General features: G+C 41.2%; 2 protein-coding genes across 6 annotated transcripts in view; both read left to right on the top strand.

Annotated features, from left to right (window-relative positions):
* The first annotated feature begins 1,254 nt into the window (after nucleotides 1–1,254).
* olfml1 (olfactomedin-like 1) lies at nucleotides 1,255–7,310 on the top strand. Of its 2 annotated transcripts, XM_026312541.1 has the most exons (9): nucleotides 1,646–1,782; nucleotides 2,967–3,111; nucleotides 3,210–3,313; nucleotides 4,991–5,181; nucleotides 5,433–5,536; nucleotides 5,813–6,004; nucleotides 6,469–6,649; nucleotides 6,736–6,895; nucleotides 7,142–7,310. In XM_026312541.1, exons 3-9 carry the CDS (start codon nucleotides 3,291–3,293, stop codon nucleotides 7,296–7,298), a joined length of 1,008 nt encoding a protein of 335 aa, XP_026168326.1. In that variant the 5' UTR covers nucleotides 1,646–1,782; nucleotides 2,967–3,111; nucleotides 3,210–3,290; the 3' UTR covers nucleotides 7,299–7,310. The 2 variants fall into 2 exon arrangements, with proteins under 2 accessions (XP_026168325.1, XP_026168326.1); XM_026312540.2 differs by lacking the exon at nucleotides 2,967–3,111 and having other exon boundaries at nucleotides 1,255–1,782.
* Nucleotides 7,311–8,555: 1,245 nt separating this feature from the next.
* LOC113132930 (USP6 N-terminal-like protein) overlaps nucleotides 8,556–24,657 on the top strand; it is a 64,429-nt gene continuing 48,327 nt past the window's right edge. For 2 of the 4 annotated variants that reach the window (XM_033325264.1, XM_033325267.1), the window contains exons 1-10: nucleotides 8,556–8,787; nucleotides 9,304–9,351; nucleotides 9,560–9,647; nucleotides 9,767–9,874; nucleotides 11,350–11,542; nucleotides 11,730–11,855; nucleotides 12,844–12,967; nucleotides 13,341–13,410; nucleotides 15,712–15,826; nucleotides 16,899–17,016. In XM_033325264.1, the coding sequence (XP_033181155.1) occupies nucleotides 8,645–8,787; nucleotides 9,304–9,351; nucleotides 9,560–9,647; nucleotides 9,767–9,874; nucleotides 11,350–11,542; nucleotides 11,730–11,855; nucleotides 12,844–12,967; nucleotides 13,341–13,410; nucleotides 15,712–15,826; nucleotides 16,899–17,016 (1,133 nt within the window). In that variant the 5' untranslated portion in view covers nucleotides 8,556–8,644. The remainder of the gene's footprint in view (nucleotides 8,788–9,303; nucleotides 9,352–9,559; nucleotides 9,648–9,766; nucleotides 9,875–11,349; nucleotides 11,543–11,729; nucleotides 11,856–12,843; nucleotides 12,968–13,340; nucleotides 13,411–15,711; nucleotides 15,827–16,898; nucleotides 17,017–24,657) is intronic. The other 2 variants (XM_033325265.1, XM_033325266.1) reach the window with 2 other exon arrangements.

The following is a 24,657-nucleotide window of genomic DNA, read 5'->3' as shown; positions in this document are numbered from 1 at the left end:
TTGAACAACAGACGTTTGACTTGAGTGTTGTTTGGGAGCACGTCCTCGGTTTTGCCAAAAGATGGCAGTAGAGCTCTATGTAGCACATTGTTTCTGTGACAGTGAATCAACAGACTTGACTTGAGTGTTGTTTGGGAGCACATCCTCAGTTCTGCCATCAGGTGGCCGTGGAGCTCTATTTTCCACACTTTCTGTGGCAATGGCTCACAATCAGCATTGGATGCATTAAACTTAAAAGTGTTTTAAACTTAAGGCCTTCTACTTTTGCTCCTGCATTCATGTGTCTCTGTATGTGTGCCTGTATGTGTGGTTGTATGTGGTCTGAATTCTGCATCCAGTCAAATGAACTTTTACAATACTAGATTTGTAGCTTTGCCGCTCTGTCTGTGTCCACGGGTGTGTGTGACGTTTTGTGTGGCTGAATGTGTTTGTTGATGTGTTAATATGTGCCTCTGTGTGCTTTTGTGTCTCCGTACGTCTGGAAATGTGCAGCTGTGTTTTCAACTGCTGCTGTTTCAGGTCGGCCGCGCAGTTTGAGCTCGGCTTCGGCCGCGGGTGGCTCGCTGGGGGTGGGGTCGGTCCGCTCGAGGCGAGGGCCGATCATCGCCGCTTGCGGCTATATTTGCCATTGTTATGACTCTAAGTGAAGATGTGTGTTTACTGTGTGCTACATTTAATACAGTGTGGTGAGCTGACAACGAGATGTGGCCTGTCACCACAAAAAAATCCAGAAACAGGCCCCTGTGGCTATAAGAACTATTGATAAAACAGCAACTAACCACAAATTACCCATGGTGGCAGTGGCAACTTTTGCAACTAAATAGGTCGGAATATTATCTGGATCATCAGAAACAATAATAAGGACAGACTTCAGCTTTGAAATTTACAGTCAGACATCTGTTAATGTTGAATATTAAACAAGCTGCATTGTATATATGTATATAATAAGGTGTGTTTTGTAAGATAATGAAAAGTGTTGTTTCTGCTGTGGATATTAGTGTGACCTTTTGAGGATGAGGCAGTGCTGATTCTTTTACTTTATATAGCCTAGTTAACAACGTTCATTGAACAGCATCTGCTGTGTGTGAAAACTGAGGACGTGTCAGTGCACCATCTGGAGTGGGTTACATAATAACACTGCGAGATTGACCAATAGGGTATCAACTGTCTTGGCTCTCTCTCTCTCTCTCTCTCTCCCCTCCTTTTCTGTTGGTTTTGTCTCATTCCTCAAATCCAAAAATCCAGAAAGGGGAAGGGTGGGAGAGAAACAGACAGAGGGGCTGGGAGGGACCTTGTTTGAAGCTCACTTGGATCCACATCCCTCTGAAAGAAACAAGACAGAAAGTTCTGGTGCTACAACTTAACAGGACTAAAACGCTAACTGAAAACAGCAAGAAGAAAAAGAATATTAAGTCATTAAACAACCATCAAGGATTCCTATCAACGCAGCAAACCCATTATAAACTCTGACTCTGATGCCAGTCTGACTGAACTGAACCTTTTTCTCCTTTTGGAACTCTGCTGCAAGAGCACTACCTAAATACAGGAAGATTTGAAATTCTCATTGACAGGCCATTTCAGAGGTGGAAATAGTGAGGTTGTTACTGCAGCTGCAATAGTTTCGGTGCTGAGTTTTTCTGAGAAGTGTAAGTAATGTCAGGCAGAGTGGTTCCTGTGCTATTCTTATCTTTTTGCCTGATGGTGGGTTCAGTCCAGAGCCAGGGTTCCTCCCAGGATGCCTTTATAATCCAGTACCTCGAGAGGAGACTGGCTCAGGTGGAGGTAGGTGGCTGCTGAACTTCCATACAACATCAAGTATCAGGATAACTGACAGTACAGTGCTGGCCTCAATCATTACACTCCTTACTACTTGCCATTATTGCAATGTCAGATATACATAATCTCTGTGTATAAGCTATGGCAGGTTATTTCCAGTGTCTTGTACTACTTTATACAAGATTTTAACTGTTCTTGATGTTGCAGTTTCACTCATAAGCTACATTTGTGCCGTGCTCAGATCACCTGCCTAAAATATTGTTGACATCCTCTCAGTTGTCTAACTTGTCTGATTTTATAATGTCTTCCTGTTAACCACAAGAGTCAAAAGTATCTATCAATATATTAGTCAGATCTGTAGAGCTTAGCCTAGAGTATATTGTACAGTAAGGATATGTACTATATACTGAACTTAATTTCAGAGAGTGCACAGGTAGTAGTATGTAATTCATGGCAGATTATTGTAACTTCTCTTGACAGAGTCAATGCCAACATGTAACAGTTGCACAAATGTTTATATATAATGGCTATATTTTTGTAGCATTGGCTAACGATAGCTATCATAATCCACTGCAATTTGTGATGTAACATCACAAAACCTGCTGTGTGAATTCTGAGATTTATTGTTTTTTCAAAGGTTCAGTTTAACAGACAAGTGGTGACAGAATAACATATTTTTGTTTAAAATGAGGCTGGTGACATTTGTTTAATATCCACAATTGAACATTGTGTAATAACACAGAAAAATGAAGTTTAACAGCTAATTAACTCAATTTCTCAGTTTTGTCATAATATTAACTTAAAGTTGGACAACATTTGCTTTTATAAGCCATCATGAATTCACCTAAGAAGACGAATATGTTTTCTTCTGTCAAAATTTCAGTTTAAAAGACAAATGGTGACAGAGTTTTTCTCAAAGGGAGCCCTTGTTAAACTGAACATCAGTTTAGCACAAACAAAAAAGAACTATTAAGCCACTGAATTCATTTGTTAACTTGATAGGTAGATACAGTTTGATAACATTAACTAACATTAGCCACTAGACTCTATTAGTCTTAGCAAGCTAAAAAAGACTAAGAGCTGTTTATGTTGTATATGCATCACTGCAGTTGTTGTCTATTGTCTGTTTTTTCTCTCTGCTCTGTCTACTCTCTTTCTCGGTCTCTATCCCCCCCTGCACTGTCTAGTAGCTGGCATCATCAAAATAAACAAGATCTATTCAATAAGAGGAGTTGGAAGACCACCTCTTGGAAAAGCAACTCTGTTAGCTCAACAAGGCATCCTGATCTAACAGAAACTCAAGCAGGCTGAATTGAGCAAGGGCGTGTTTTATTGGTCTGAATTCACCTTTCCTGTTTCTCTGTTCTTATAAAATATATTCTCGCTTTAATTGTGTATTCATAACCTTATTTTTTTTGTGTCAATGAAATCAGGAGCGTCTGAATCAATGCGAGCAAAACACAGTGAGTGTCACCCAGAAGACTTATGACCTCTCCTCTGAAATCAGGGGTTACATGTCAACTCTCAGTGTTGTGAGGTAGGCCTGTTGTTGTGAAATAACTGAAATAACTTGAAATGGACAAAAGTAATAAGAAATAAAAAATTTACTGAAAATTAACTAATAAAAATCAGACATTGCTTTTGAATTGTGATTCATTTGGCCTGGACAAAAATGATGGTACCCCTAGAAAAGACTGAAAAGACTTTGACCAAAGGGACATGTTAAACTAAAGTGTGTCCTGTAATTAGCATTACAGGTGTCTTCAAACAGTCAGTCTGCCTATTTAAAGGGTGAAAAGGGTCACTGTGCTGTTTGGTATCATAGTGTGTACCACACTGAACATGGGTCACAGAAAGCTAAGGAGAGACTTGTCTCAGGACATTAGAAAGAAAATTATAGACCTCCATTATCCTCAACAGGATAATGACCCAAAACTCACAGATTAAAACACCCAAGAATGACTAAGAACAAAACAATGGACTATTCTGAAGTGTCCTTCTATGACAGGGGACAACTAAAATTTAAACTTTTTAAATTTCAACTAAAATTTAAAGAGGTCCAGTTAGAGAAAATTTCTTGAAGCAAAGGTCCGGATGATCATGATGTCTAACTAGTTAGTGTGATATATAGTAGCCTAGTAGTTTTATCAACATCTGCATGTAATCAATACCTGACTGTCAAATCAAATGTATTCATAATCTTTATGTTCTGTCTCAAAATGGCGTTTCACATTGGCACTTTTAATAAGTGCCACGGTTTCTGAACATATGAGACACACTGGTTTAGTGTCCTCAGTAGGAAGTATGAACAGAAATGAGTCTGTCCATTCAGGATTAAATGCTCTATTTTTGCTGTCCACTTTTCTTTTTTTGGAGGGCACCATTTGTTCCTTATTTTTCTCTCCCTTTCCACCGTCTCATTCGCCTGTTTCTCTCCCTTTGTTTTCTACATGTATCACCTTTTTTCTTTCTCTTTGTAACCGTCTTTTCATGTGTAACTTGCCTCTAGCTCTGTTTACTGTAGAGTCGTAATGTTTACTGCATGGGATGCACAGACTTGATTGGCTGAGTGGTATCACGTGGGATGGCTCAACTCGCATGCAATTAGTCTGTGCGTTTCCACTACCGTAAAGTCTACATAAATAAATGGAAATAAAAGCACCCCGTTAGGTTTTAAATCATAACCTTCTCTTTTAGCTGTAGGTACGGGTCCGTATGGGGCAGCTTTTGGGTCCGCACCCGGACCGCGGTCTGCCTGTTAGTGACCTAGGTTCTATGATCTGATCTAAATCATAGAAGGCCCTGATCTAAAACTAAAAAGAGCTGAAACATGCAGTCCTGAGAAGGCACCCTTCAAAACCTGACAGCTTGCAGTGATTGCTTTAAAACGTTGTGCAACAAAATATTAAGTTAAGGGTAACATCATTTTTGTCCAGTCCAGTTTCATTAATTTGTTTTTTCTGCTTTTGTTGAACCGCAGTTGAAAAGCAATGTCTGATTTTCATTAGTTAATCTTCAGTAAATTTTTATTTATTATTACTTTTGTCAGTTTCAAGTCATTTCAGTGACCATTGTGTTTTTCTTTCTTTAATGGAACTGTACCAACTATTTTGTCCATGTGTGTAAACACAACAAATTCATATGTGACTAAATGAAGAAGCTACACCAGTTGCTGAAATAAATGAACATTAAATAAAAAGTATTTGTTCCCTAGATCAGAGGTGAAGAGCCAGGTGGACAGCGTGTCTGTGCGGGTAGATCGGATGGAAAGAGAGTTGGAGTATTTAGAAAACAAGATCCCCACCCAGTCCAACATCGAGATGGAGGAGGCTCTGCTGGAACAACAGATAAAGGCTCTAGAGCTGGACCAATTAAAGAAAAAAGCCAAGCTCAAAGTAGAGAATGGTAGGAACTTTGCTTGTACAGTAAAGTATGTGTGCATCTCTGCATTTGGATGGCACTAATGCTGTTAAGAGTATCTATCTTTTTAGTGGTAAAGGCATACATATCAAACAAGGAATGAAAAGAATGAAAGAGAAGAAAAAGTGAAAGAACAAGATAGTAAAGTCAATAATCTACGCCAGACAATATTATGCTACAGTTCAATAAAAGGCCATTCGTCCATTCATTCCTAACCTTTTGTCTAATTCCTCAAGACTGCAGCACATCCCTGACTCAAATCAAGTCTCTCAAGATTGTGAAGAGGGCAGGAGACACCTATGGTTCCTGGTTCAAAGACCCCTCAGAACGATCAGCTAAGGTCTGCTCTATGAAAGATTATGTACTTACAGTAAAAATAAACTGTTGCAATAAACAGTAGAGAGGACAGCTGGTTCTGTTTCTGAACAGCAGGCTGCTTGTCTAGTTCCAGGCTGCTGTTTCCTGTGAAAAAGCTCCGGTATGTCAGTCATAAGTTGCCCGCCCAGCAACACATGGCAAAAAGATATTGGCTGTTTCCTCCAGATTGTAACTAAAATATTTCAAAAATTAGGGGTTAAAGGTTAGGTTAGGTTGTTTTGTGTATTCCTCAATACAGGTCTACCTACTCAGTGGAATTCGTAACAACACTCTTCTAGAGTATGTTTCTCTGCAAAGCTTCACAGAGAGGATCACCACAACACCTGCTAAGGAGATACAGCTTCCTTTTTACTGGCAGGGGACAGGCCATGTGGTCTACAATGGCTTCCTCTACTACCACAAGGCAGATACACCCAATCAGATTCTGAAGGTGGGTGACCAAAGAAGGAGCCAGTGCTCACAACTGTTTATGCATATTTAATAAAGATATTTTTTGTTGATTTTCCAGTGTTTGTATAATAAAGAATGGTTTATTCAGCAGTCACAGAGAAGGTTTATGTTAATTAGCAACAGTTACTTAGAAATTACAATCGATAGTGCGATCCTCAGATTTAAGACTCTAAATCCATAACAGCATGACTTACTATAGACTTATTTCAGATAACATCACGGAACTTGGCCAGTGGATTTTGTCCCATTCCTTTGCTGCTCTGTGTTAGCTGAGGTCACTAACATAAAAATGCCAAAAGCAACAACTTTGTTCCCAGTACCTAAACTGAATGGCTTGGAGCAGCAGAAATAACTGCTACAGAAGGTTTTCCTGGGAAAAAGCATGTTTTCTACAATTTTTTTTTTCTGAGTTTGTTTCTTTTGACTGGTTTCTAACACATACAGGTAGAGCTGTTGAATGGAACAGTGGTGGATAGCACACTTCTTCCAGGAGCAGGTCGCCTTCCAGTCTACAGTCTGAACCCCAACACATACATGGACCTGGCTGTGGATGAACTCGGCCTCTGGGTCATCCATGCTGACCCTGAATACAGTGGAAACCTGGTCATCACCAAACTGGACAAAGGTAGAGAGACTCACCCTGTGATTATACATACATAGGTATAAGTACCCTATCTATATTTAGCATTTTTGTTTTTGTTTATACCTCAGGAACTTTGGCAGTAGAATACACCTGGGATACACAGTGTAGAAGCCGTGATGCTGAAGGAGCATTCCTAATATGCGGGACACTTTATGTGGTGTACAACACACGTTATGGAGGACGTTCTACCATACAGTGTCTCTATGACATCCATGACACCATTCACAGGTTGGTTTATACAAACACAAATGACATACCTTAGATATAGCCTAGCCTATGGCCTAGGCAAGTATTAACATACATATAAAACAAAGAGCTTCACATTTACACAACATAGCTTTAAATATGTTAATAAAAATCATCCATGGTTTTTGTATTTTTACATTTATAAAGCATTATTTTATTCTCTGTTGAAGTCATTTTCTATCTGATTAAATCTTTTTAATGTGTCTATTCTGTACCATGCACATGTAGTGATGGAAGTCCTGTGATGTTCTTCCCAAAGCGCTACACCAGCCACAGCAGCATCCACTACCATCCTGGAGACAAACAGCTGTATGCCTGGGATGATGGATATCAGACAATTTACAAAGTGGAGACAGGCAGGAATGACCAAGTCGTTGCAGAATGACTTTAAAGCACATTATCACTTCAAAATTGATGTAATAAACATCACTCACAAGCTCATCAATTTAGGAAAGTAGATGATGAGTAGCGTATAACAACCTTTATCAGTGTAATGGTCCTTTGCTGGCAACGGATGCTGCCTTTATAATTGTCAATTGATATAGACATATATCATGTTTAACCAAAGGAATTTTATGCATAGTCTTTATACTTTATATTACCAAAATAAAGAGCATTTAAATTTTATGTGTATTTTCATTAACATGCTCTCAGTAAATTATTGAAAATATGTGCAGTAACAAAGGCAATGATTGTCCAAGTGTAATGTGAGGCTGTTTCATCATATACTGTAGTTTCTTGTCACATTTGAACTTTCACTTGGACGACTCCCACACCCATGATCTACTGTATGCACAGACATACCTGCAGGCCTACATTCAAGCCCACTAGCTGCACACACACATGCAGAAATGCATATCTCAACAGCTTGAAAGTAGTTGTTGGTGCATACATTACAGTATATCAAAGTTTTTATTCTGTAGTTGTAAGACCTAAATGATAGAAGACATAGCAGATACTATAGTTTGGAAACAAAGGCCTGTATATGTAGATGAATATCATGAGATCAGACAGGTCGGTGTTGATAATACAATGAGAAAACAATTCTATGAATTTATATATATCATACAACATATCTGTGCTATTCTTGATGCAAAAATTAGTTCTTTGCTGATGTTGATGTTATCATGTAATTGCTCGCACACTGTAAAGCAGTGGTTTTTAAACTTTTTGTGTCCAAGGTACCAAAGGGTAAATCAAAATCGCAAGGTACACCTTTATATTTCCACAGTAACTTCGCTCTTTATCACCATATAAACATGTATTATATTTAAAATATTTATATATTTCATTTACTAATGCCAGATAAAATTTGACAAAAAACTATTAGCAAAATAAGTCAAGATTTCTGAAACTTCATATCAGCATTAAGGCCATTTAAAACAGAGACGGAGAGATGACATCACAAAATCTCGCAAAAATGGGTTGCCCCAAAATCCCACAGCTCAACTGGACCTCCTTTACGGCACAACACCTGTTCAACACTGCTGGAAAGTGTCTCTGTTGCTCTTTATGTCCCTGTGTAGACGGTGCAGCTCAAATCCATTCTTCCGCTTTTTGTACCGTCTCCGGTTATCCCGCCCATTTTCAGTTGGACGTGACGTAGAAAAAGGGGCGGAGTTAGCGTGACCGTTGAATTTGACAACAGCGGCTGGCTGGTGACCGGGGCATTGTTGGCTGCAGGGGTTTTTAAACAGGCGAAACTGTCTTCAGACAAATGACCTTTTAACTATGAGGAGAAGAAACAGTAGTAACGTCAACAGGAGAAGCTCAACAATTAGAAGACGCAGTGAGAATTTACGTTTTGACGAATTCGGCTTTGTTCATACTAAGAAAAAGGACCAAAAACTTGTTCATCGATGTCACGATTACAGGTGCGCCACAGGATAACGTTAACATTACAGTACAGAGAAGTAGTTGGCATTAAACTAGCGTTTACTAGCTACTTAGCTTTAACTTCAACTTTATTGTCATGACCCAGGACCTGAGCAAATTGTCTTTCGAACATTCACGCTCATTTAAACATTCTGGAAGCATTCTAACGTTACCCACATTATGTTCAGCTAATGGTAATATATTCATTTGCTTGTTGATGTTAATTATTACAGAAAACGGTTAACAGCTAGGGGTAAGGAAGCACCTTTTTGTGTTGGTCGTGCCTTTAAGTCATACAGTTAGCCATTTGAAGAAATGTGTCTTAATTTTATTTCTATATAACACACAAACAAACACAAAAAGAACCAGTCACAGTAACGTTATCTTCAGGTGTTTTCTTTTGCAGTCCAGTTTTTGGTCTTTTGCCAAATTCCTGAAATAATGAATAGTTGATATTAGACTTTTTTTACTTGATTAATCGACTAATGATAACAACTCTGCTGTCTGTCTTGAAGCTGTGGAACAAAGTCCCTTCCATGGTGGAGTCATTCCAGTGATTCCATGTAAATAAAAACAGCAAAACAGTATTAATGCATTCATGCTAGAATCAGTATTAAATCACAATAAATCTGCTCAGTTTGGCTTAAGTTATTGCTGATGATGCTTCTTGGAATCAGAAGATGAACGTCAAAGGCCAGTGTTTGTTTTTGCAGAAAATGTCCATATGTACTTGAATCAGTCCAAGCTTATTATATTGTGTGATCCTGTTAGCTACCCCCAGCTGAGCTCAGTGAGGGTGAAAGAGCTGTGTGAGCTGCTTAGCTACTGGAATGGAGCCAGCTTTATCTGTAAGAGCCAGGTGAGACTTGTATAAACTACAAGAAAAATTAAGATGCTGATGATGTCATCTGCTGTTTTTCTTACCATGCAGTAAATGTTTGAACATATATCCTGCTTACACTCTTGCATTGTTTTTAGATTGAACGATTTATCAGGATGGGTATTCCTCCAAACTTGCGCGGTAGAATGTGGAACTGTCTTCTTGCCATTGACAGTTTGAGAGAAAGCAGTGACTTCAACTACCAGGTGACTTCAACTACCGTAATACACACACTGGAAATAATAAACTTGTGTTATCCCTTGGCAAATAATATAATGTAGTACTGTAAATTTGGTAGTGGAAACCGTGCCTCCAGATATTTTAAAATTTAAAATAATTTTATTGCAATTTACTTATTTTATTTGTGGTTTCCACAAATGAATTAATACATTAGCAACAAAGAAGCCAGGATGCCAAAATATGACTCCCCAGCCCCTCCAAATACCATTTCTAAGTAGAGTACCATAATTATTTGCAGCTGCTATGTCTGTTTCATTATTGTCTAAAACTATATCAACTACAACTGTGGGCAAGTTGGAATTCATTCTGTTTGTAACCAAAATAATTAGCTGATTAATCAATTGCCAAAAACCTAATTGATAACTATTTTGATAGGCAATTATTTGTCATTAGTCAAGAAAAGACAGAAAAATGTTTCAGTTACAGGTGTGAAGATTTGCTGCTTTGTTGATAGGTCAAAAGAAGTTTATTATAACCTTCTGTAAAAGTTACTGTGACATTATTTCACAATTTGTTGCATTTTCATCTCTTCAAGATATATCAGATTATTAGCAGATTATTTGATACTGTAACAATTTTGTTAGCTTCAGCCCTACTTCTTTTGTATAAGAACTGGTGACTTGGCAAATGATGTTAGAGCTCTGACGGCTCCTAAAATGCTAATATTTTGTGTATTTCTGTTTTATGTCATTGTGAAATTGTTTTGCTTTGAACAGTTGGCCTTATGAAATACTAAATTACCCTTGGTTTTAGGAGCTTATCTTGGGCATTTTTTTTTTAGATTTAGTTAATAACGATGATTGTTTGTCACAGTCCTAATTTAAATTAAGTGCATTATCAATGCACACCATTTCTCATAAGCCTTAAATGTTTATTGGCTAGACTTCACAGCTTGACATATAGGAGGCAAGGGGTTGCAGTGAGTTCAGACATGTCTGTGGACTGAACGCTGTTATAACGCTGAAACAATGCCTTTAGAAGAGAGCGATTATGAGATTTATAAATGTGGATGGACCTTACCAGGACCTATATATGCATGCTGCCATACTACTGGCTTTATTTCATGTGAGGTGTGGTTTATTACAAGATATTTTAAGTAACAATTAAAAAAGTCTGGAGGGTTTTGACTTCTAATTTCCAGCACTGTTGTGGTTGTCAATTTGGCTTAGAATATGGAAAGAAATCCTGTTGAATGCACTTTATTTTTTCAGAAAAAATGCTGAGAGATTGCTTTAAGTTACAGAAGTCAATGGAACAGAGGTTACTCTGGATGTGATGTCATGACTTTGGTTGTCTCTACAGTGTGGTAGTACATTTACAAATACTTGAGCAACCATAGTCATGAGTGGCAATTCCCCCCAGCCAACCATGTTGTACTTTCATAGCTGAAATTGTTTGCTTGTTAATTTTTAGCAAGGCAATGTCGTACTTTCACCAACAGAAGTGTCTGTTAGAGGTGCGAGGGTCCCTTGTGGACTTGGGTGTTAGTGAGTATGGCGTCCTGTCAGCAATAGCTACACTGAGCGACACACAGAACAACCTGGACCTGAACCATCAACTGCCATCCAATTGCCCTGAGCCCCACTACTCTGTAGATGACATCACACTGTTTCGACAGATCGCCTTGGATCTGCGTGAGTTTGAACAGGGAAATAAGATTATGTGTTTTGGCATTTTGCTGGGAATAGTGGGATGCAAGTCCTTAAGAAATAAATACAAATGTAAGACAAAAATGTCAGTGTATACCAGGTAGAAGCAGACTTGAGGTCTATGGTTTGAAGAAATTAAACAGAAGCATACTTCATATCATTTGTCCCACAGAGCGTTCCTTCCCTACCCATCGCTCTTTAATGGGGGAGAGCCCAGAAGCCATTGAGGGTCAGGCCAAACTTTTCAGGGTCCTCATTGCCTATGCCAGATACAACCCACAGGTTGGATACAGTCAAGGTAACTGTCTATGCTTTTTATCATTTTAAACTCTGCATCAAGTGATGCTTCTTTTTTTCAAAAATCCAGCACCAAACAGCTTGTAAAGTAGAGCATGGACAGACAAAGTTCCCTGTTGATAAAGAGGAGTGTGTGAAAGAAAGCACACAGTGTGTTACTAATATTAACATTAGTGTTAATATGCAACAATTGTTTCTGTCTTAATGAAACACATTTTAAATATTTGGATGTCACTTGGAGAACCAGTTATTTGGTGCAGATGGTTACAGTATATAACATCACCACTTGATGGAAGCAGAGGACCATTTATATAAAGTGTTACTTGATTTTGTTCTTTATTCTTTACTCAGTTAAATAAACATGGCTCTTTTTACATTTCTACATAATTACAAGTTTTCATGTTTAAAAAAAAATAATGATTGAGTTTATTTATAGTATTGGATTTGGGATTTTGGATTTGATGTTAGTAATGTTAAAATAAATTTGGCACTGATTTTAAAATTATAAATATATATTCTAAAGGTCACAGTTTTGCTTGTGAAATAGATGTATTTTATTTTATTTAGCTGTTTTTGTGTTCCTTTTGGTTTCTGGAAAACACTTATAACAGCATGAAAACCTCCCTTCTCTTTTTGACTATTATACTCATTTGTGTTTTACAGCTTGTTTTTATGTCTGTGCAGTTAGCTGTAACTCTTTGCATTACAGTGTGCCCTGCCTTGTATGCTGCTTTCTATCAAATTTAAGAGACAAGAAACAATAGCTGATGTGAATAGTTTCCTATACAAAGACTATTGAAGTTACTCTGCTCAGTATCCTACTGCTTCTACTTCTAAAATACTTCTTATTGTTTCAGGCTTTTGATAAAAGGTCCTGAATATGTGACAATTTTATTGCAATGTATAAAACATCTACACCTGTAGGAGAATCAGTATGGATATATTTATTTTAGGAAAAGGTACAGCATACATGTGTGTGTGTTTCACAGGAATGTCCTATATAGCAGCGGTGCTACTGATGCAGCTGGGAGAGGAGGAGGCGTTTTGGGCTCTGACCGCCTTGTTGGATAAACCCAAATATCTGGCTGAACTGTTTGACCTCAGCCTCACTAAGTAAGAAGGGACTTACAGTCTGTAACAATGAACTAGTAGCTTCTTTTGGACTGTGCAAAGAAGGATTACTTTATGGCACAAAACAGGAAGAGGATATAAAGCCATCACTGATGAAATGTTTATCCTAATTAGTTAAGAGAAATAGTAGTGCAACATATAGTAGCGCAGCTCTTCAGTTAGAATGCTATGGGGTTCATCAGGAAGGTCTAGACTGATAAGAAATGAAGATGACCTTGGTGTATGGTTATATGACAATAGTATATATTCATTTGTAGATCTCATCTGAAAATCATATCCATAGTAGTTTTCTTAAAATTTGTCATCTATGGCACTGTACCAAACTAAACAATGCTGCTATTTCTGGTGTAATCAGGGTCCAGCATCAGGTGAAGGTGTTTGACCAATTCCTGAAACACAGGAAACCACAGCTCTCTAAGCACATGGTGAGTGTGTTTGGATTTTTATCTCAGCTCAGCTTTTCACTAACTGTTTTAGTGCATAGAATAAAAACCTGATAATACACTTTCATTCTTGAGAAAACAATATGCTGACTAAAGAACATGCTTGAACAAGGGCTGTCCTATAGCTGATGCAGATTTTTTTATTTATTTCTTTTTTGTTTAAGAAATCAGGGCAGCTAATGGAGGATTTATGATGCTGATATGTTTGGCTGATTTTCTGTCTAAGAGTTTGTGGTGATAAATTCACCATATCAGTCTAGATCCATATCAACTTATAACACTATTCCAATTAATTATTGAAATAATATACATTTATAACGTTATTCCAATTAAATATTGCATTGCTGTGGGCAATGCAGTTAGATAATGTAATTTTGAACATTGCTTTTTCATCTGATCCTGGTTGTTTTTAGATTTATATATGTATCAATAGAAGAACAGATTTCCAGTTTGCTAGGGTTTTGCCAATGTTTTGGTTCACTGTCCATAAATGTGATGTAAATATACTTTTCTTTTTAACTACATATTGAATGTGTGTGTTGTCTGACCTTATACACACCATGGAACTGTAACCACTCGCTTCCTAAGTCACATTAATAAAGTCCTAATGTTCACAGTCAAAACAGTCAGCATCTGTATTTGCTAAGTTTTCAGTTTACTTGTGGTTTTCATCTCCACCATGAAATCTGTTGCTAGGACTGGAGATGGAGATCTCCAGTGTGCTGAGATGAAATTTAGGTACGCATGAGCACTAGAATTGCCCCTGCTAAAAGTAACATATCTTACAAATGAAATATATATGGCTTTGAAAAATTAAGGGCAGTGTCACATAGATCCCACAGCAACAACACTGGGCTACCCATGGATGTGCCTGCCTGTTAACCAGGTTAATTTCTCAGCCGTCAGTCAGTGCCGATAATGTTTCAAATGGCAATGAATAGTTTGTTGTTTTGCACTGTCTGCAGTCACAAGAATATCTGTTTATTGCTCTGTTGATCTTCAAACCAGGAGTGAAGTCTAACAAACTAATTTTATTGTTTAGTTTTTGAGTATTTATCCTCTCTGCATTTAATCTTATACCATGTTACACATTTTGTTTGTACATGTTTTGGAACATCAAACCCATGGGTATCTCACCTCTCATCTCATCTTGACCCTTTAAAACAAAGGTGGGTGGACACTTTGGGGAATGTCCAAACCTGAGCTGATACTGAAATATGTGAGCAAAGTTGTTAGCTTCAGGGAAACAGAATACATTGTTGAGATAGAAAGTATCTGTATGTATGCATTTCCGTATGTGCAGTAGTTCATCTGTTTGAGAAAGACCACTATTCTATGTCTGTCATCATCTGGGCCTCTTCTGTCATTTACTCTGTTGAGCTCCAGGCTTGTTAGTTGTGATATTACTGTCTCCACTGAAAGGAACAGGTCTACAGCTGTGTAATTTTCTTGCACTGTCCCTACTTTTATTTATCTGCCTAACTGCCACTGAGTCCATTAATGAGTCTAACAGCAGCTGACATGCAATACCTTTAACAAAATGTGACAGTGTGATGAAAGACAAAAATGATGAAACTAATAAAAAGAGATGGAACCTATGAGAGGAAGGAAAATTTATGTTATTTCATTAAATTAATCTTTAGCTAGATTTTTTTGCCCAGGGAAAGGCAACATTGTTATATGGTCTGTATACTTTATTACAGAAATTAGGATTTTGTGAAACCTGTGCTGTTATTTCATTTAATTTGACCTAATATGTGTAGACTTAGACATGCATAATTATTAGACCTCTTCTTTCTCTTATTTACTCAATCCTGTTTTATTTTATGAATGTTTAAAGACTCACATTTACTGTTACCAGTAGTTTGTTAGGTTCTGTCAGAACCTTTTTCCTTTTTACAGAAAACAAGGTAGTGTGATGTGATGACATTTGCTCAGAAAATGGTATTGGTAACTTCGAAGAGTGAAATGAGAAATGAAAATGTGAATGAGCTGTAGATGATTTCTCAAAGTAAATAATACTATATTTTCTGGACTGTCACTTTCTTTTTTAGTTCTCTGGCTAGTCATGCGACTTGTATAGCAGAGCGATTTTTGTTGAATTGTCAGTAGCGTTAAATGACACTCTTTTAAACTAGCCTATCATTATTACAATTTTTTTTATTTATTTATTTGTTTTTACTAAATTGTGTATGTCTTGGAGGGTCATTTAATTTAGGATATCAGTAAAGCAGTTTGACAAAGGTCAAATCAAGCCTCCCTGATTTCCCAACCTCCCTGCAGGAATCTGTGGGCGTTTTGTCAGTCCACTTTGTGATGCCATGGTTCCTCACTCTCTTCACTTCCCTGCCCTGCTGGGACTCTGTACTTGCTGTCTGGGACCTCATCATTCTTCATGGTATTTACACGCCTTTTTTATTTTTCACATGTATTTTTTGTTAAATAAGGTATAATAACTTTGAGGTTGAATGATTCATCGTCATAATGGATGATGCAGGCACTAAGAACTGCACAACCTTCCAACTTGTGGGGTATTATCTCTCTTATACCTTAGCCACTTGCCAACAAAATGCCCTATAATCAAACTAAAACTATTGTCAAATAATATACACATAGTTCCAGTTAAATGACCAGGCTTTCTTTTTTTTAAACATATAAAATAGTTCTTGGGCCTCTGAATTTCTGTCATTTTGTTGCCACAGTAGCAGTGGAAGGAGGTCACAAGCCTTAGCCATGACCTTGATAATCCTGACAAGGTAAAACCAGTAAAGAGAAATTTCACTGATTGCTTTTAGTCTCCAGAACAGACTGTTGAAGTTTTCAACAGCAGAATATTATTAAAACAGTCAAGTAGATATAATCTACTTGACTGACTATACTCTTCTCACATATATAGCCTGCCTCTCTCTATCAGACATGTTGTATCCTCACTGTCTCTCTTTCACTTGCTCATTCTTTCCTGTGAGTTTTCTAGATTTTTTTATTTTTATTTTTTGCAGTTTTATTTCCCCTCCAGTGTTATGGTCTTTCCCCTGCAGCTTTCCCTCAGACTCATGCTATCAGCTTTTCTGTCACTTGCATTATTTAGGTCATCTATTTCTTTCTTCTTCCATCCATTACAGTTCATTTGCAATTCCAGATTGACAGAAAAATCACATTTAAAAAGAAAATTCTGTGGTTGTCACAGAGACCATTAATTCCTTTTATATTCTTAATGGTGGTTACCTAAATAGTTGTTTGTGTTGTTTGTGAGAGTCAGTTGCTGCAGTTTATATTAATTTTATATTATTTATATTAATTTAGAACCCCAAAATGACAGGTATATCATAGGTTTTCAGTCAAGTTATCCAGTGACTAAAGGTCAACACCTTCCAACCGATCAGAATCCAGCATTTTAGTGGCTATGGTATAACACAATGTTAATGTAGATTAGAGAGATTATGTTTGGAAATACTGCTGTCTCTCCTCAGGCCTGTCAGCTGTGTTTTGTACTGCTCTCACCATCATTGAGCTCCTGGAACCTCAGCTGATGGATCTGAATGATGAGGGAGCAGTTTTACCCCTGCTATTGAGAGTACCTGTTGATGTGTAAGTAAAAGGCTAGCTATTATTATAGTTCACTATGTGACATAGTTATGCTATTGCATTTGTGCTTATAAGCAGTTACAGTAATATACTGTATTTTCTGAGTGTCTTATAAAATTTGTCATTTTCATCCTCACATATTCATATTTTCATCCACATTTTGTTTAACACAAAGTACTCTTGTCTATGAATTTTGTCCCACATCACCCTCATGAATGTACTGAAAACAGCAGGTCCTATTGAAGAAAGACAGTTCTCAAAGCTCAGTTGTTAGCCCCAAACAGAACCCCAGGCAGCTCATGAATATCAATCAGCTCATCAGGACTGGACATGTTTTGACGCTGAGGATTCCAGGACAAGTAGAGTGTCATTGCTTTGCTATGGTGGTTTTTGAACATGTTTGGATTAAACATCCTTTATGCTAAATTAGTTTCCTCAATGGCAACCCATGCTGCTTTCAGTTGAACCCCTCTGTCCCTCTCTCTCTACGTTGAATATAAGCGTCACATGGTAGCGGACATGTTTTGTTGACATGGAGCTGTAGTTATGGCAACTCAGCAGGGTCACTGGGTTTGTGTATACAGCCAGTGTGTCTGTGTTGGACGGGTGCATAGTAATTATTAAAGTCCAGTTTATCATATTTGTCTTAACAGATAAGCTTCCCTCAGCTACTTCAATTTCAAGTATGATTCTCATTGTAGAAAAGGTCTCACTATCTGTGCCTGAGTTTGTTCACCTTGGACAAAGACCTGCAGAGTAGACTGGATAAATGGAGGCTACACAGCCAAGTAGTTTCCATTAATGTAGCCGTGTCAAAGGCAGTGATACAGCACTTTATCAAAAGCTAGAGGAGAAAGCATACTAGGTACAAAACAATGGCTTATAAAGTGGATTATAAAAGGCAGGTCTTTAGGATGATTGTGGGTAACAGTGAAACAATTGTTAACAAATCTTGACTTTTAAAATTTGTTTATTTGCAATTTTTATCCTGAGTTTTTATAACCATTTCATAGCAAACTTCTATATTCATCTGTTTTGTGTTGTGTGCTATTTTCTCTGCTGCAAACAGCAAATTTTGATCCATGTGTGGAACTCTTCCCGTTTGTGTATGCATGGACACGGGCAGCACTGACAGTCCCATTTCGTACTAACTTGGGTGTTCAGTGGGCAGCCTGCCATCAAAGTTACATTGAGAAGTCCTTGTTGCTGGTTTGCCATTGTTATGAAAGCCTAGTCAGAAGTCAATGCTAAGCGGTCTCACTGTCTCTAAGGGCAGGATCCCTTTACACTGGGATGATACTGTTGAAAAAAGAGGGAAAGAGAACAAATGGGGTAAAAAAAGAAAAAGAAGATCAATGCACTATCAGAGTGGGAAGCAGTGAGGGGGCTGTGCAGTAATTTGGGAGAGAAATTAAAACGGAAAGCAAGGAAAGATCCTTCAATCTATGTTAATTGTCTTTGAGGATCTCTGAGCTTTTAGTCTGTGTGAATAGTATAAATAGGAGTTGTCATCCATCCATATAGACCATTCTGATTAATGATTGGTGGAGAGGCTCATCCATCTCATGTGACAATTTTTCTACACTTGGCTGTCAATCATCTGTCACCTCAGTTAAAGGTTGTAACAATGACTCCCGTAACACCCTACGTCACTAGTCAAAGAGCAGCTTCACTATCTGGATGGATTCATTCACTTTCTGTTGTCCGTCTTTCTCTCTTTTCTCACATGTTGTTGGTGTCTCTCTCCCTTGTTCTTCATTTAAATTTTTGTTTTCAGTGCAGCTTGGCTAAGGAGTTTTTCATTACCCACTTAACTACTTTATAACATATTTTATTCGATATCAATACCCATTCAACCTTCTTTGGTGTGTTTATCCAAATCAAGATAGATTGGATGGTAGCTTCCCCAAATTTAAACAGAACATGAACATTTTCACCTTCATAAAAGAGCATTTATTACAGGACTGCTGGATTAGACTGTGTTAGTTTTAGGTAGGTGTACCAGCTGAGTGTAATATGAGGCTGCAACTCCATTCAGATTGTCTTTTATCAAACTTAGTTAATCATTTACGGATATATTTTGGCAGTTTATGCAGTTTAAAAAAAAAACTCCATAGATTAGCAAGAATAGATAGACTAAGAAAACCTCAGCGACGTTATGTTACTTAATGTTGCTGACCTTTGATGAGATTGAGATTTCTCATTAAATGCAGACAAAAGCTTTACATGAAATGCATTTATTGTAAAGTGCATGCAGAAAGTGGTTATGTCTTTATTACTTACTAGTTTACCAGTGCATATGAAAAAAGCCTAATTGAAAACTATTTATCCCTTAGGCAGATTTGTGTCTTCACTGGTTCCAGATCCCCTCTATTGTCCAAAGTAGTACCACCAAATACCAGTTTATAATACTAGAGCTACTACATTAATTTATCTTTAGTTGAAATTAATTTAATTTAACAGAAATTCATTGCTTAATTAATTGCTTTTAATGAACCACATAATACTTTTTTTTTATCATCAGCTGCAATTTTTCCTGCCATCTGTGTGAACACAGTATTTTCCTTTTAGCGGAATTAGTTTATCAATTAATTCATAATTTGTCCTTTTTTCATGGAAAAGTGGACAGAAGATAAATATCACATTCAAACTGATTCTGACTCATTTACCTCTTTCTTTGAGGACCTACATCTCATTGTCTTCATATCTCCTGTGCCCAGTCCTGTCTCTGTTTCTCCCCCTCAATAACCTCTCCTACTCACTCCCTGTTCTTAGTGCCCCCTATCTCTTTCTCTTTTGTTTACCCCCCTTCTTTCCAATAGTCAACTCCCATAAACCTCTCTGGGCCATCTCTCTTCCCTTGTGTTCTCATTTTCCTTTCTTCATCCCCCCTCTCCTCCTCTATGCCTCCATTCATTCATTCATCCATCCTCATTGACACACTGACACTTTCGTTCAGCTAGAAGAGTTGACACGTCATTTGTTTACTTCACATTGACAAAGCTTCATTGGCTTCAGTAAAGTCTGCTATTTTCTTTTTCTTTTGACCATTTCAAAATTTCCCAAATGCTTTCAGACTGAGAATCAGTCATTGGGTCCCAGTGTTGACCTGACATGTAGTTTAGATTTAGTTTATGCTTCCTGTTTAGTTCTCTTTGGGATATTTGAAATTGGTGCCTCATCCTATAATGTAAATCTACCTACAGTGCATTAAGAAATAATTCAGACCCCTTTCACCTTTTTCAATTTTGTTATAGTTTACCCTGATACTACAAATGTTTAAATTCATTTCTCATTAATCTACACTCAGTGCCACATAATGTGTCAAGGCGGTGTGTGTGCGCGTCAGCGAGACACAGGAACCCACGAGCAGATGCCAAGCAGAACAGAGTTTATTGGGATTGTGCTGAGGAGCTGAAACGGGGCGGTGGCCCCGGATGAGTCGCCAGAGAGGCTGTCGGTCGGGGCGGAGATCTCCACAGGTGACGAGGCGAGGCTGAGAACCTGGAGAAGAGGTAAGTAGTTAGGCTAGGAATTGCCAAGCGGTCAAAACAACAATCGGTTGCGAAGCTACCGGGAAAGTTTGACGACGAACTGGCGATCTGACCGGAGGGAACCAGGCTTCTTATTGACGGGAAGGTGATTGCTGATTGGAGAGTCGTCCCACCTCGCGCACCTGTGAACAATAAGCCCCGAGAGGGGAAAAGGCTGGAGGAAAGGAGGGGGTAGGAGTAGGAGTGAAATAAAAACAGGAAGGGAGTCCTGCCGCCTCATGACAGGACACCACCCCCCCCCCCCCCCCCCCCCCCCCCCCACCCCCCACGGGGCGCCACCCGGCGTCCCCCAGGCCCTACCGGATGGCGGCGGAGGAACGCCCGCACCATGTACCGATCCAGGATGTCGGAACGGGCCACCCAACTACGTTCCTCCGGACCGTAACCCTCCCAGTCCACCAGAAACTGAAGACCTCTACCACGCCGGCGGACGTCCAGGAGCCGGCGGATGGTGAAGACTGGAGAGTTGTCGATAAGACGAGTGGGCGGGGGGGCAACAGCCGGGGCCAACAGCCGGGGCCTGTAGGTTGCAGGAGGAGACTGGTTTCACCTGGGAGACGTGGAACACCGGGTGTATCCTCATGGTGGGGGGCAGGACCAGGCGGACAGCCACGGGGTTGACCAGATGGGAAATCCGGAAAGGCCCGATGAACCGAGGAGCCAGCTTCTTGGCGTCCGAGCGGAGGGGGATGTCCCGTGTAGACAACCAGACGGACTGGCCGACCTGATAGGCTGGGGCAGGAATCCTCCGCCGGTCCGCCAGACGTTTATTCTGAGCTGAGGAACGTCGAAGTGCTGCCTGCGCCTGGGCCCAGACGCGTCTACAGCGCCGGAGATGGTGCTGCACGGAAGGCACGGCGACCTCTGCCTCTTGGGAAGGAAAAAGCGGAGGCAAAAAGCCAATGGAGGCTTCGAAAGGGGTCATCCCAGTGGCAGAGGACCACTGGGAATTGTGGGCATACTCAATCCAGAACAGGGAGGAGGACCAGGAAGATGGGTTTGTTGCGGCCAGACACCGAAGTGCAGCCTCGAGCTCCTGGTTGGCCCGTTCACACTGACCATTGGATTGTGGGTGGAAGCCGGAAGAAAGGCTCACCAAAGCTCCCCAGTGCCTTACAGAAGGCCGTCCAGACCCTGGAGGTGAACTGGGGACCCCGTTCGGAGACTATGTCCAGAGGGATTCCGTGTAGGCGAAAGACATGATCTGTCAGGAGCCGTGCCGTCTCCAGTGCAGTAGGGAGCTTGGTGAGAGGGACGAAATGCACAGCCTTTGAGAACCGGTCAATGATGGTGAGGATGGTGGTGTTACCTTCAGACGGAGGGAGGCCGGTGACGAAGTCCAGGGCAATGTGCGACCAGGGCCGAGAAGGGACTGGCAGCGGGTGCAGCAAACCCGCCGCCCTCTGGTGGGACGTCTTGCTCCGGGCGCACGTAGAGCAGGATGTCACGAACCTCCGGACGTCGGCGTCCATGGCCGGCCACCAAAACCGCCTTCGTAGGATGTTGCGAGTCCGCGTCACCCCTGGGTGACAAGCGATTCTGGAGGAGTGGGCCCACTGCAACACCTGCGGACGCACAGAGGACGGAACAAAAAGACAGTTAGAAGGGCCCCCGGGTCTGCGCCTTCCGAACCTGGGCCTCCACATCCCAGGTTAAGGCGGCGATGATTCTCTGAGCCGGGAGGATGGTCTCGGCGGGGGCCTCCTTCGGGGCCTGGGGTAATTGACGCGAGAGGGCGTCTTGCTTCTGGTTGCGGGAGCCCGGCCGGTAGGTAACCGAGAAATTGAACCGGCTAAATAATAAGGCCCAGCGTGCCTGTCGGGAGTTGAGCCTCTTGGCAGACTGAAGGTACTCCAAGTTCTTATGGTCTGTCCAGACCAGGAAAGGTTGTTCCGCCCCCTCCAACCAGTGTCTCCATTCCTCCAACGCCAGCTTAATTGCCAGCAGCTCACGATTGCCCACATAATAGTTCTGTTCCGCGGGTGACAAGCGTTTGGACATAAAGGCGCAGGGGTGCATCTTGTGATCCTCCTCGGAACGTTGGGAGAGGACTGCCCCGACCCCCACATCGGAGGCGTCCACCTCGACAATGAATTGACGCCGGGGGTCCGGCTGGATCAGGATTGGGGCCGATGTAAAGCGGAGCTTAAGGGCATGGAACGCTGTCTCTGCTTGCGGGGTCCAGTTAAAAGGGATCTTGGTGGAGGTGAGAAGGGTGAGGGGCTGAGCCAGGGTGCTGTAATTCTTTATGAATCGGCGGTAGAAATTAGCGAACCCCAGGAAGCGTTGGAGCTCCCACCGGTTCCTAGGTCGCGGCCAGTTAACTACCGCCGCAATCTTACAGGGGTCTGGGCGGAGCCTTCCTGCCTCGATGATGAAACTGAGGAATGCGATCTCTGAGCAGTGGAAGTCACATTTCTCAGCCCTAACAAAGAGCCGATTCTCAAGGAGGCTCTGGAGAACGAGGCGGACATGGCTACGGTGTTCGGTCAGAGAACGGGAAAAAATAAGGATGTCATCTAGGTAAACGAAAACAAACTGATGCAGGTAATCCCTTAGCACGTCATTAATTAGTGATTGAAAAACGGCCGGGGCGTTGGTTAAACCAAAAGGCATAACTAGGTACTCGAAATGCCCGAGCGGCGTCTTAAACGCCGTCTTCCATTCATCCCCGTCCCGTATTCGGACCAGATGGTAGGCGTTTCGCAAATCTAATTTTGAGAACACTACTGCCCCCTGCAGGACCTCAAAAGCTGAGGTGAGCAGCGGCAGGGGATAGCGGTTCTTAATGGTTATCTCATTGACCTTACGGAAATCTATGCAAGGACGAAGGGTCTTATCTTTCTTTTCAACAAAGAAAAACCCGGAGCCGAGTGGAGATGAGGAGGGTCGGATAAGACCCGCCGCTAGGGAGTCTCGAATATATTTTTCCATCGCCTCTCTCTCGGGGCGAGACAGACTGTACAATCTGCTCGAAGGCAGGGGAGCCCCCGGGAGAAGGTCGATGGCGCAATCATATGGCCGATGTGGAGGAAGAGAAACGGCCCTGTCCCTGCTAAACACCCCTGCCAGATCGTGATAACAACCTGGTACGTCAGAGAGGTCCGGAGATGGCTCACTAGCGACCCCTGTGGGTCTGGCGGGGAACTGCGCGGACCGGAGGCAGGTGGCGTGGCACAGGGTACTCCACCCCGTGATCTTATTTTGTTCCCAATCTATGTGTGGGTTATGCTGCTTTAACCACGGGTGACCTAAAACTAGTGGTGACATGGGAGATGAAATGAGCTTAAAACTGATCTCCTCTCTGTGGTTACCCGACAGGAGCAGGGGAAGGCGCGCGGTTGAATGAATGATCCGCGCCAACGGCCGCCCATCCAGCTCCTCTACCCGGACCGGCATCGAGAGAGGTTGCTGTGGTATGCCCAATTGGTTAGCCAAATCCGTGTCTAAAAAATTGTCCTCTGCTCCAGAGTCAATCAGAGCCGAGATGGAGTGAGTCTGGGTTCCGATCGTGACTACTGCTGGTAACAGCAAACGGGAACTACAAGTGGGGCTCTTAAGTGGGCTCGCCATTATCCCCACGCCTACTGGCGAGCCGGTGCTTTTGGGGCGCCCGGGCAACTAGGGCAGTTGGCGACGAGGTGATCCTCCAAGCCACAGTACAGACAACATCCCTGGCGGAGACGCCGCTGCCGCTCGGCACGGCTAAGTCTGGCGCGACCCAGCTGCATAGGTTCCTCTGGTTCCGCAGGGCAGGTTATCCGGGAAGGCGTGGCTGCCGCTGGGATCTCGGGGCCGCGAGTGACGGTGCGCCTCCGTCTCCACCCCGGCTCCGCCTCCCTCTCTCTCTGTCGCTCCCGCAGCTGGTTGTCCAGGGTGACTGTAAGGGACACAAGAGCACTGAGGGATGACTCCTCACTTCGCCCCACCAACAGGTCCTTTATGTCTCCATTTAGTCCCTGAATATAAACCCCCATTAGCTCCCTATTTCCCCAGTTCACGGCCGAAGCCAAAGTATTAAACTCTATAGCGTATTTCACCACCCGCCGGTCTCCCTGGCGGAGAGCCAGCAGTCTCTTAACCGCTGTCC

The sequence above is a fragment of the Mastacembelus armatus genome, chromosome 6 (assembly GCF_900324485.2).
Source record: "Mastacembelus armatus chromosome 6, fMasArm1.2, whole genome shotgun sequence".
Classification (NCBI taxonomy): domain Eukaryota; kingdom Metazoa; phylum Chordata; class Actinopteri; order Synbranchiformes; family Mastacembelidae; genus Mastacembelus; species Mastacembelus armatus.
This window is presented reverse-complemented; position numbering and strand designations above follow the sequence as displayed.